At 44.9% G+C, this 12,730-nt stretch overlaps 1 protein-coding gene across 8 annotated transcripts in view; it reads right to left on the reverse strand.

Annotated features, from left to right (window-relative positions):
* RCL1 (RNA terminal phosphate cyclase like 1) overlaps positions 1-12,730 on the reverse strand; it is a 230,895-nt gene that overhangs the window by 179,475 nt on the left and 38,690 nt on the right. For all 8 annotated transcript variants that reach the window (XR_014057021.1, XM_081501657.1, XM_081501627.1 and 5 more), the window contains exons 6-7: positions 7,200-7,325; positions 3,091-3,247 (exon numbers count right to left, since the gene is read on the reverse strand). Coding sequence is in view for 7 of the 8 variants with exons in the window: in XM_081501657.1 (XP_081357783.1) it covers positions 3,091-3,247; positions 7,200-7,325 (283 nt within the window). In the remaining variant the exon portion in view is untranslated. The remainder of the gene's footprint in view (positions 1-3,090; positions 3,248-7,199; positions 7,326-12,730) is intronic.

Here is a 12,730-nt window from a genome sequence, read left to right on the forward strand (position 1 = left end):
ATCTCTCTCCTTTTTCAATGTGTGTAGGGTAGGAAGTAAGTCAATTCCCAGATGCAGACACTCATTCTCTGCCGTTAAGACTTTCTACATTGCAGTTAGAAAATCAGGAAGTGGATCCTCCAGCCAGGCTTTATGAAAATCTGCTCTTCTTAAATCTACCTGAGTTGATAATGGACAATATTTATCTCCTTTAGCAAATTTTAGAACAAGAGTTATAGCACATATATTTCCATCTAAAAGGAAAACCTGACCCCATGGAGAATATATGGACCAACAACACTATTTCTGTTTTACAGAACTCACTCCGTTTCAAAAAATTAAAACTGTTCTCTTTAGTCTCTGCTTCCTATCACTCTAGTGCTATTCTGCCATTCTCAGCTGATTTTTATTTATTTTATGAATTTATTTATTTTTGGCTGCACTGTGTCTTCATTGCTGTTTGTGCAGGCTTTCTGTAGTTGCAGCTAGCAGGGGCTTCTCTTCCTTGCAGTGTGAGGGCTTCTCATTGGAGTGGCTCCTCTCATTGAGGAGCACAGTTTCTAAAGCACAGGCTCAGTAGTTGTGGCACACAGGCTTAGTTATTCCGGGGCATGTGGGTTCTTCCTGGACCAGGGATCGAACCCGTGTCCCCTGCATTAGCAGGCAGATTCTTATCCACTAGGCCACTAGGAAAGTCCCTCAACTGGTTTTTATTATGTGCTGAACCATCACTTTACTGCAATAAATATATCAGGGTCTGTGCACAGGACACCATGGAGGGAGTGCTGGGGCCACTCCAAAAGCAGAAGATACAATCCTTGTGTCAAGGAGCTTCAATCTCACTATAAAGGTGAGATATGAGCAGGAACCAGTAACAGTTCAAGGTGAAGATGAAGCTATGCCGTTGAGGGCACCAGGACTGCCAAGGTGGTGGGGTGGGGGTAGTCACTTGCCCGGCACCAGAGAGAGGCTTTGTGGAGGTGGGGATTTGAGCTGGCCCTGGAGTGATGAGCAGGATTTGGAGAGGGAAGAAGAACAGGAGGATGGGGGAAAATATGACCCAGGGCCAGTGAGGAACAGCAGGAGGCCAGCCTGAAAGTGGCTGAGTGCTCTCTGAGGAGAACTATGTGAAACTGCAGGGACAAGGCGGAGCAGGAAGGCTGAGGCAGGGCTTTTCTCACTGGGTCAAGGATTTTGACTTTATCCTGGGAAAGTGAGAAGTTGGTGAAGGTCTCTGAGCCCACCAGGAGTAACAAGATCAGATCACTGTTTTAGGGGGAGATTTAGACTGAAGATGTTGGGGAGAATGTGGAAAGGATTTCCTCTCTGCAAGAAAGGAGAGCCAGTACGTCTAATCGGAGGAGGTTGGTGTGGAAGGGAAAAGGGTAGTAGATGGTGGCAGAGAGATGGATAGGCTAGGGTAGTTCCAGAACGTCTGGAATGGAATCAAGAGGGCTTGGTAACTGATGAGACATAAATGGAACAAGAAGAATTAGATCAGAGGATTAAAACTTTGGTAAAAATAAACGGTACCAAAGGAGATGGATTTTTTATTACTTATTTAAACCATGTCACATCACAGACTTACAAAGAATTACTATAAAAACATGAAGCATCTTTATCCTTTTTAGCAATTAAAGATCACAGACTCACACAAAAGAAGTTTTCTTAATGATTTAAAACAAAAAATGCAGTCCAGCCACAATTAAATGGTTTAAAGTAGAATTTAACTAGAGTAGAGAAAAAAAATAACCTAATTAAAATAAATAATAACCTAATCCAGATTTCATGTTTTCTGTCTTGAGGACTGGTAGACTGTGCTTTCACCCTGAGGCTTATAATCTGACATTTATGGAGATATAAAACCCACATTCCAGCTGTGCCTGTGGGCTCCCACTGGGCTGTTCTCTAATGAGATACATCCACTTCCCCCAGGTCCACTGGAAAGAGACAGGAACACTGATGAATGTCTAAGCAAAATGACCAGTGGTGCAGGCTTGTCTTCAGCATCCTGTTACCTTTTCTTTGTCTCACCTTCCCAAGCCCCTACTGTGCTCTGACACAGGCCCGCCTTCCTTAGACAGTCGTCAATGCTCCCGAACACTGTGCAAAGTCGAGCCTATTGACACTGTTTTTTGTTTTTGTTTTTGTTTTTTATAAATTTATTTATTTTAGTTGGGGGCTAATTACTTTACAATATTGTAATAGTTTTTGCCATACATTGACATGAATCAGCCATGGGTTTACATGTGTTCCCCTTCCTGGACCCCCCACCCACCTCCCTCCCCATCCCATCCCTCTGGGTCATCCCATTGCCCCGGCCCTGAGCCCTTGTCTCATGCATCGAACATGGAATGGTGTTCTCTTTCACATATGATAATATACATGTTTCAATGCTATTCTCCCAGAACGTCCCACCCTCACCTTCTCCCTCAGAGTCCATAAGATTGTTCTATGCATCTGTGTCTCTTATTCTGTCTCGCATATAGGGTTATCGTTACCGTCTTTCAAATTCCATATATATGCATTAGTATACTGTATTGTTGTTTTTCTTTCTGGCTTACTTCACTCTGTATAATGGGCTCCAGTTTCATCCATCTCAGTATACACAATGGAATATTACTCAGCCATTAGAAAAATACATTTGACACTGTTTTTTATCTGAATTAACTGTCACATACAAATCCAGCTTTCCAGTTTCTCTTGAAAAATCTGAGAAGAACGAGCCCTCACCTATGCTGTGGCAACGACTAGGGGGCTGAGAGAAGGTCCCTGCTCAGGGCAGGGCAGTGTGTGCCCTTCAGTTGGCCAGTCACTGCCTAACCTGCTTCATTTTTCATCTCCTCTCTCCTGCATGACTTTGTTCTAGTTCTCTGCCCTCCCGATCATGAAAACTTACCTGCTGTTTGTACCAAACCAATGGGGCTGAGTCTCTGCTCACTGACTAGTTAGCTAACCCACTAAGCTAGTCAATGCTAAACTGTCTAAAGGGTAGGAAGCGGTTAACTCCTTGACTGAAGCCCTTAAAAGAGAAAGAAAGATGCTAATGAAGAAACACGGGAACTGCTTCAGGGTGCTCCTCTCCCAGACCTGCAGAAGCTGAGGACGTACCCGGTAGATCTCTTCGAGCAGCAGCCTGGCGCAGTTTCTGCCGAGGTCTTCGGGCAGCATCGCTGCGCCCTGGCCCTGGGGGTTGGAGGCCAGCTCAGCACTGAGAAAAGTGCCATTGGTGGTCTCGGCAACCAGGGACAGCCCAAAGCCCGGAGACCTGGAGGTTCAAAGGCACACACACTGAGTAGCGTATGAAGCAGGGTTTGCATTCACCAGTCAAAAGAGAAGACAAAGACCCTTTTGATGGCACTCTGTCTGGTTATATCAGGCCTTATTGGAGTTCCTACCAGCTCACACTGGAACACTGGAAATACACATGACTCAGTGAGAGCACACACATGGCAAAACCAAAGGTGATGAGAATTTGCACTGCTTTCCCTTTCAGCCCTCCCTTCCCCCACACCGTACACCATGAGAGTTTGTAACACTCCACATATACAGCCACCCTAACAGCTACTAGATACTGAGTTCCTACGCTCAGCCAGTTTCTGAGCTAGGCGCTCGACATGACTCTGCAGAGTAAATACTACCATCCGACCCGAGGAAATGGACAAATCAAGCTTCCAGAACCAAATCCACACAGCTAGAAATGATATGCATTTCAAACATGGGTCTTCCAGAAGCCAAAGCCCACACAAGTTCTGCAATTTCTTGGCCCTCACTCAACCACCCCAGAAATGTAAGCAGTCTGGAGAACACCTGATTACAGCTCTTGAGAAACAGCAAGTTGTTGCCCCGTGATGAGAAAGACCACCCAAGGAGAAAGGGCCTAGAGAAGGTACACCTTTATGTTTTTGTCCCCATGGGACATCGCTAACTCAGAATTCAATGAATATAATCCAGAAGCCAGTATCATGTTCTCGCCCAGGTGTTTTGACCACCAGCAGCCAGAACCTAACACCCTTCCAGTCCAGGACCACAAATGCCTCGTGCACTCATGTACACAAAAAGCATTTAGGAGAAAGTTTCCACATACCCAGGAACTGGGGCACACGTGAGCCCCTGCTCTCATGAGGCTCAGTGACAACCAGTTTGATGTAAAACAAAACCAGTTGACAACAATAAACACAAGCATCTCCCCACAAAACTTCTCGACGTGACACCTCACGTCTACCTTGCTCAGTGCCTTTTAAACAAATATAGCTGATCCTTGAACAACACAGGTTTGAACTGCTCAGGTCCAGTGACACAGATCTTTTCCCACTAAATATGAACCCCGGATACAGAGGAACCAAAGATGGAGAGCTGACTGCAGGTTTCGACTACAGGGAAGTTCAGCACTCCTAATCCAAGCGTTTTTCCAGGGTTAGCTATATCCAGCTCCCAGCAGTACACTCCACATGCAAGCATGATACAGCGCTGCCTCCTTTAACATAATTCAACATACATGTTCATGAAGCACCTTCTATGCATCTAGCACAAAACTAGCCAAAATATTTGTTTCAGAAAAACTACATGTAAAATTAATAATGTACTATATGAGCTCACGACAGGGGGTAACTATACTGGTTGGTCCTTAATTTCTTAAAAAAAAAAAAAAAAGTTTGATTGTCTATGCAGCCAAGGGTTAATAACACCTGCCAAGGGAAGAGGGAGCAGTGAGAACACAGGTTCCAGGGCACTCTGAGTCACGCTCAACAATCTAACACTGTACTTCCCAGCATTATCATGGGACATTTAAAGCACAATCTCAAGCTGCCTATGACTCACTTGACCAGGAGAAGGGAGGGGGCACCCAACTCATCAGTAGAGGCAGTGGCACAAAATGACAAGGAGAAAACGGAGGGAGGAAGGGCCAGGAGACAAGCCACCATCACCTCTCTAACCCACTTAACTTGTAGTTCCTAAGCACTTCCAAACTTTTCCATCCGTATGAAATTTTTGAGGTATGTATACTTATTACAACAAACTTCACATTTAATCAAGATTGTTCCATTTGATATCGTATTTGTTTTACAGAAAACAACACGATAACATATTAAGCTCTATGCACGTTATGCCGACATCCCCCACCCCCCAATTTGGGGTATGTATATTATCAGGCCTATTTCAAGTTATGCTGACAAAGTGGCTGATCACCAAGTGACCTCACTGAAGATGGCATTAGTACAGTTTACAGATAACGGGCTTCAAAACTTTCTAATTGATAAAGAGTTAGATTTTTCAAAAGTCATGACTTTGGGAATCAAAATGGGACTATGCTGGACAAACGTGCACCGGACAAAGAACTGACACGGGCCAACAAGAACTGCTGGCTCCCAAAGTCCCAGGGCATGGCCACACAGGACTCTCACTCCCAGAGTTCAGCAAGTTTAACTTACGAGGACACTTCACCGAATTAGAAAAGGAAAATACCTACTCATGACTATAATTTCATAAGGGAGAAGGAAGATCACTGTTTGCCAACCGTAACTTGTTCTTTAGAAAATAAAATGAAAATTTAACATCATGCATTGGTTTTACAGGTAAATTTTACCTGTAAAGCAAGGCTACATTATGCCTACATCTCCATACACATGTGGGCTTCCTACTCATTATTCGCAAGTATGGGCCTTGAGCAGCACTAGGGTCGGCTGGTCCATGATGGCATTATGAAAAGCCACATTCTAGCTGGGAGCACAGCCTTCTGGTCTGCTCTGCTTCTCTGTAGAGCGAGAGGCCAGATGACAAGGCACTACAGAGATCAGGCCACTCAGACAGCTGCTGGCATCACCTATCCTCCCCCATCCCTCGTAATTCCCTCTCCCCAGAAAACAGCTGACACATAATTCCAGACCTGCAGCCAAGAAAGGAGGAAAAAGGCAAGAATGGCATTAGCAGCTACCATTTCTGCAGCACCTACTATGTGCCTGGCATTGCATTAGGGGCTTACATATGGGATCTTTTCATCTTTACAGTAACAGTAACCTAGGGATGTATGTAGGTGTTATCACTCACATGTTAGGAATGAGGACAACACCAATGGTATTTGAGCAATAGACCAAAAGTTTAGGACCATCACTGACCTTTCCAACTTCCAGGGAAAAGGCCAGCTTCACACACAAATCCTTTCCCAAATCTAAGCTCTGACACCACCTCTTTTGTTGCTCTGGACAAGGAGCCACCATTGCATTTGTGAAATCTCCTTCATCTTTTCCTTAGGCCTCATGAAGGTCAGAGATCCCATAACACACTCGCCTCCTTCTTTCCCCTCTCTTTCCTTCTTCTGCTGAGATTAAAGAAAGCTCAGAGGAAGGACTATGAAAGGATGAGCTGTGGCACAACTTGAGAAAAAAACTGGTTTCTTATCTCACAATTGTCAATCTCTAATGTTCTTACTTTTATAAGACACAACCTGAAAAGTTTGGGTCCAGAGTGTAAAGAGATTGTCATTCACACTAAAATGGCTCAGCAAAACAGAGAAAACTCACACACAAGGAAAGCAAATTTGGCAAAATAATCTCTACCTACAAGTAAGAAAAATATACAAGTGTACACTGTATTATTGTTCCAACTTTTCTGTATGCTTAACATTTTCATAATAAAAAATTAGTGGTTTCTAAATATACAACAAAAGCCTAAAACAGATATTTTCATTACATAGATCATCATTATTAACGTTTTATGTTCTAACATGAGGTTTTCCACAAAGGCTCTAACTAAACCAAATTAAAATCTGCAATAACAAGTTTCTTTGGCTCTAAGGGTGTCATTCCCCTTGATGGAGAGAGAAGCTGACTGGCACTTAGACCAACAAAGGATTTTTTTTCCCTAAATTGTTATTTACTTAGGGTGGGAGAACTTGTTTACTTTTTAGTGGGATCAGAGTGCAGATGGGATTTAAAGCTGGAGGCACTGTTTATTAATAGCTGGGTTTTAATTCCCTGAGGCTGGTATCTCAAACCCTCATCACCCAGTACTGGGCACGGTGATGCTTTCCATGTGATAGGTGCTCAGAATATACTTGGTGGTGACAATGGCAGTAAGTCAGAAAGAAAAAAATGTGAATCATTCTTCCTCTGGCTGCCCAACCTCAGAGCTGGCGGCTTAAGCTTCAATCAGAGACCAGGAGTATGAAAAATGCTTAGGGAGGCTGCAGAATTAGGCTCCCAAAATGCACAGACACTTACTTCCCAGAGTTGATGCCTTTCATGTGGTCTGTGTAAATATAGATATCAGGTATAAACTTGTTGAGGATGCTCCTTGCAGAATCCACAATCCGGTTTGCCATCTGAGGTGATACACGTACAGAATACCTGCAACTTGGAGTTAAGGGTGTCATTCTGCTTGGACTTCACAGCGGAGAAAAGTCAGTCATAAAGCTAGCAAATATTTGTGGTACTGCCATAACAAAATGATGCCTCTAATTTCATTCTATTCTCCAACTGTATTTAATTACTTAACTTTGTAGTATCATAACTCAATTTTTACATTATTATTTTTATTATATAATTTTTGTATTGTTATAAAAAGTCCTTGATGAAAAACATCCAAACAATATAGACACTTGTTAAATCGGAGAAGGCAATGGCACCTCACTCCAGTACTCTTGCCTGGAAAATCCCATGGACGGAGGAGCCTGGTAGGCTACAGTCCATGGGGTTGCTAAGAGTCAGACACGACTGAGCGACTTCACTTTCACTTTTCCCTTTCATGCACTGGAGAAGGAAATGGCAACCCACTCCAGTATTCTTGCCTGGAGAATCCCAGGGATGGCGGAGCCTGGTGGGCTGCCGTCTATGGGGTCGCACAGAGTCGGACACGACTGAAGCGACTTAGCAGCAGCAGCAAAGTATAAAATAAAAGCTGCCAACCCTGCTCTAGACTGCCTACCCACTTCCTCTCCCCTAGAAATGGTTCGCCTCAATTTTGGAACAAGTAAAGGCAATTGCCCCTGTGAATGGCATGAGCCAGACTCCCTCTGAAGTATTCTCTGAACATCCCCACTGCTGTTACCATTAAGTCTTTCTCTTAGAAACCTAAGACCAGGACAGACACCCCACTGGGACTGATCTGGTCCCCTGGGTGACCCAATCTACCTCACGGTATGCTGACAAAAGAAGCAGAAAAAACATTAGTAAAAGAACATAGTGGGGCTGTCTGTATAGGTCTAAACAAGTTTTTAACTTAAGAGCCTATTTTCAATTATTTAAGTGTCGACAATGCTATTTATGGATGATACAGGCTCCTTGCAACTGCTACCTAATGGTCCAAATAGTGATAATTAGCACTTTTACAACAGGACAGCCTCAGAAAGGAAAGGAAAGATATTGGCAACTTAAATCAACTCAAATTAAAAGAGTGCTGCTTGAGGAACTAGAAACTACTGCCTCAAATTAAACTTTATTACAGAGACTGATTCTCCCCAAATCAACCAACCAAATAAAAAGTAAGTATGTATGTACTAAGCACTTTCAATGTCCGATGTATGGTCAGGGGCTGGCTGTGCATGTGGAACGAGGGGCTAAAGAAACGAAGAAGTAACAACACATTATCTTCCCATTACTCTGATCCAAACCCCAGGCACAAAGTCCAACAAGGAAAACCAGGTGTGTGGTCTCCCCAGCCCAGCCCAACTGTTCGAAAATTACTGTCAATAACACATTTAATTTTCATTTGAGCTGCAGAAACAAAAAGCAAAGAACCTGACTGGCATCAAGCTCCCCTTTCTGACCCATCCTGGACATCCACCAAAAGATCCAGCTCCCACGTGTGAAAGAGAAGCTCCTAGTAACTCCAGGCCCTCCCAGATCTTGAGATCAGACCCCTACTCTGCTTGGTTCATCCCCAACCAAACACCACCATCCCCAGCTCCACGAACCGAAGTGTCCAAATCCCTCAGCCTGATCTACCTGCCTCCATTCTTCCAAACTGGAGTTCCCCCTCTCTCCTGAAATCCTCCAGGACGCCCCAACTGTGGTCTGCACTTGAACTTACCACACGTCTCCCTTCATATACACTCAGGCCGTCCTTGCTCTCCAATAACACTGCACGCTTCATAACGAAAGGGGTTCTACCTCTGTATCCCTCACAAGTCTCTCATACACTACTTTTGTACTCAGAAAACTCGATAAATATTTGACTTGACTCAAAGGACAAACCCGAAATGAGGAAAGAGTAAAGAGGGATTTTTCAATACACACACACACACAGCCCAGTTACATCACCACCTCTTCTGTCCAGAACGTACTTTTGACCACAGGCAGCTTCGACAAACAGTCCCAGGTCTCATACCCTTTGGACCAGGAGGGTGCTGTCCTTCTGAGGTCTGAAGCTGCCCACATTCTGCAGGAAAATACAGATGTCACTATCCTGACACATAATCCCATGGTGCTCGTGGCTTTCAAAGTTCTTTCAGGTACATGATCATCTTATTTCGTGCTCACAGTAACCTTGAGGTAAGGCCACGGGTTTCTGCTTCAGGGCTCTCAGTGAGGACAACTGAATCACAGAACCAAGATTCAAAATTAAACAGATGCAACTTCCCAAAGGCAACCTTCTTCCCCAATCCCTCCAACGATGTGGAAACTCGGTAGGTAAAAGTGCTGATCAGGGCCAATGGAAACATATACTAGAATTCAGGCACTGGTGTAATGAAGGAAAGGAACTATAAAGCTGGCTGCATCCCAGAGTCATTATGGAGTTCTCTGGCTTGGTATGGAGGTCCTACCAAGACTGGCTAAGAGTTCTAGAATCCGACTATCTGTGTTAAGTCCCAGCTCCAGCGAACTGCATCATTCTGGAACCAATGTGCTATTCTTGGTGCTTCTGGCTTTGCATAGTGGTGGTATCACAGCCAACGAGCTTTATCCAAGGTGTGATTATTGCTACTTGAAAACCTGGTGCCTACACATCCTCATTGTTACGAAAATAATAATCATAATACTCTCCTTTATAAGGTCTGGAAGCTCAACTGAAACAATGCATGTCAGGTGCTCAGCCATGCCTTGTGTGTAGTCGGAGCCCAGTGAATGTCAACTACTGCTTTTCCTACTGGTAGTCCAAGGTTCAAATCCCAAAGCAGAGGTTCTTTCCTCTCAGGAATAAGAGACCTCTCTGAGAATCTGATAAAAGCCATGAACCCCGTGTCAAGAAACACGTGAACACACAATTTTGCAGACAATTTCAGGGGCCTTTTATGAGTACCATACTAAGAACTCATATCCAAGAAGACAAGTGCACGGCTACAGGGCATATGGAACTCCTACCCTTCACCCTCCCTGGTGTTACAAGTCAGAGAAGGCTAAGGAGTGAGAGCGTGTGTGAACACAAAGAAAGAGACTGACTCTCTAAGTACCCTCCCCACAGTTAAGAGAAAGGAAACCAGACCGTCCAACAAACTTCACCTCACGCCCCTCTCCTGCCTCCACCCCAGCTTCTTCTCTTGACTCTTATACATCCAATCATGAACTACAGGGACAGCGTCACAAAACTGAAAGACAGTGTTTCTTTCTCTCTCAGGCAGTGGGGAGAATGAGAGTGGGTGGCAGTAAATAAAAGGCAACCGCACCATCCAGTCACAGCTGCTGGCAGGAACACCACCAGCTCCCTCCCAGGCCCTGGCCAGTCAGTCAGAGAGATGCACTCTGTAGGGACAGGGGTGGCGGGGGAGGGCGAATAGTTAAAACCACAAACACACACAAGAGAATGGGGCTATTTCTCCCAGCTCGAGCCCTCCTATGGGGAAGGTAACCTCCAAGCTCAGCCCAACTGTTAACCGGCCCTGTAAGTAACAAACCCTAGCTAAAGCTTTTTCCAAAGGCAGCTCTTTTCTCCCAGGCTCCAAAGCTGGCCAAGAAGGTGATTTCAATTCAAACCCACATTCCTTTGGGGTATCTGTGAAACGGGCAGCTTTGCAGACCAGCAGCTGGAATGTCTGGTTTGCAGACAGGGATCTGGGCAAGGGCGCTGTGTCGACTTTCCTGGGGAATTTAGAGGAAGGACTAGAGTTGGGGCTAGATGGGGGAAGGCACAGGTGTCCTATCCCCAGCCTCAAGGAGGAGGAACCACTTGAGACCTCACCAGCATCCTTCTGGCTCAGAGCCTACACAGGGAAGGTTGGAAGAGCACCAGAAAAAAGCAGGGGAGGAACAAGGTTACATCCCAGATGCCTAGGGTACAACAGCTGCTTCGGCTTTTATGTAAAACCCTGTACAATCCCAGAGCTTTCCCTGTTTCCTGGCATCTTCATCAAAGACATCAAAAAACTCACGAGGGTTTTGTATACCAGGTACATGTGAGCCCCCAGTGTAACAGCCTCCATGCAACCCATGTTGTTTATCCCAGGCCTGTAGTAAACAAAGAGAGCACACACTGGAAATCACATTTCCAAACTAGAGAGAATGGACTCCAAGCAGAGTTCACTGTCATGACACAGCACTGAAGAAACAAATCTCTAAAGAGAAAAAACAAACTGAAATAGTTCTGAAAGTGTGTAGGACTCTGTGTACAAGGCCATTAACCACAACATTTTTGGCAACAGTGAAGAACAGAAGACATCCCAATGGCCATCAACAGGGTTGAAGTTGGGATTTGTACACAGTGAAATTCAATGTTAAGGAGAATGAGGTCGAGCTATTAGTACCTAGGGGGGCTTCCCTGGTGGCTCAGGCGGTAGAGTATCCGCCTGCAATGTAGTAGACCCCGGTTCAATTCCTGGGTTGGGAAGATCCCCTGGAGAAGGGAATGGCAACCCACTCCAATATTCTTGCCTGGAGAATCCCATGGACGGAGGAGCCTGGCTGGCTACAACCCATGGGGTCACAAAGAGTCAGACATGACTGAACAACTAAACCTGCACGTAAGTAACTAACGTGTGTCAAGCAAAACAGGCATTTTTAGTTTTTTTAAAAAACCCACCTACTAGCATCACTTGGCTTCCCAGGTGGCACTAGTGGTAAAAAACCTATTTGCCAATGCAGGAAACATAAAAGACACGAGTTCAATCCCTGGGTCGTGAAGATCCCCTGTGAGGAGGAAATGGCAACCCACTACAGTATTCTTGCCTGGAGAATCCCATGGACAAAGGAGCCTGACTGGCTACAGTCCACAGGGTTGCAAGGAGACGGACAGAACTGAAGTGACTTAGCACGCACTTGTATCACATTTCCATTCCTCTATAACCTGTTTCTATATCCTCAGAGTCGGAGAATATGAGAGTCAACCATCACCTTTGGATGTCAATGTAAGCATCCATCAACCTGGGGGTTCCCTGGGAAAGGTACCATTTCTCCTCCACCAGCCATTCTCCCCTAACACACACAAGTCTTGGCCCATGGTTGGGCCCAAGGATAGCCCTGCAGAGAACAGACATTAATCCAGGGAAGTTCTATTACAAGTTCCTGTGTTCTTGATGATTCCTAAAAAGAACTTCAGGCAGCACCCCAAGTTTGATCTTTTATCTCAACAACAGCTCTGTCTTGTGGCTCTGCAATCCACCCTACATTGTGCCCTCACTACCCACTATGCAATCTAGTCAAGGCCTCTGAAAAGGCAATCCACAGTTCTTTTCCTTCAAGTAAGACCACCCCAAAACCTTCTGAAAAATACAAAACTTGACTTTAAGCCCCTATCACCCCTAGAAGTACACATCCTTTCTACTCCTATCAAATCCCCACCAGGAAAGCCATCACCCAACGCCATCCGGCCCCCCACCTCCAAC

This window comes from Giraffa tippelskirchi, chromosome 1, assembly GCF_054371585.1.
Source record: "Giraffa tippelskirchi isolate mGirTip1 chromosome 1, T2T-mGirTip1v1.2.pri, whole genome shotgun sequence".
NCBI classification, from domain to species: domain Eukaryota; kingdom Metazoa; phylum Chordata; class Mammalia; order Artiodactyla; family Giraffidae; genus Giraffa; species Giraffa tippelskirchi.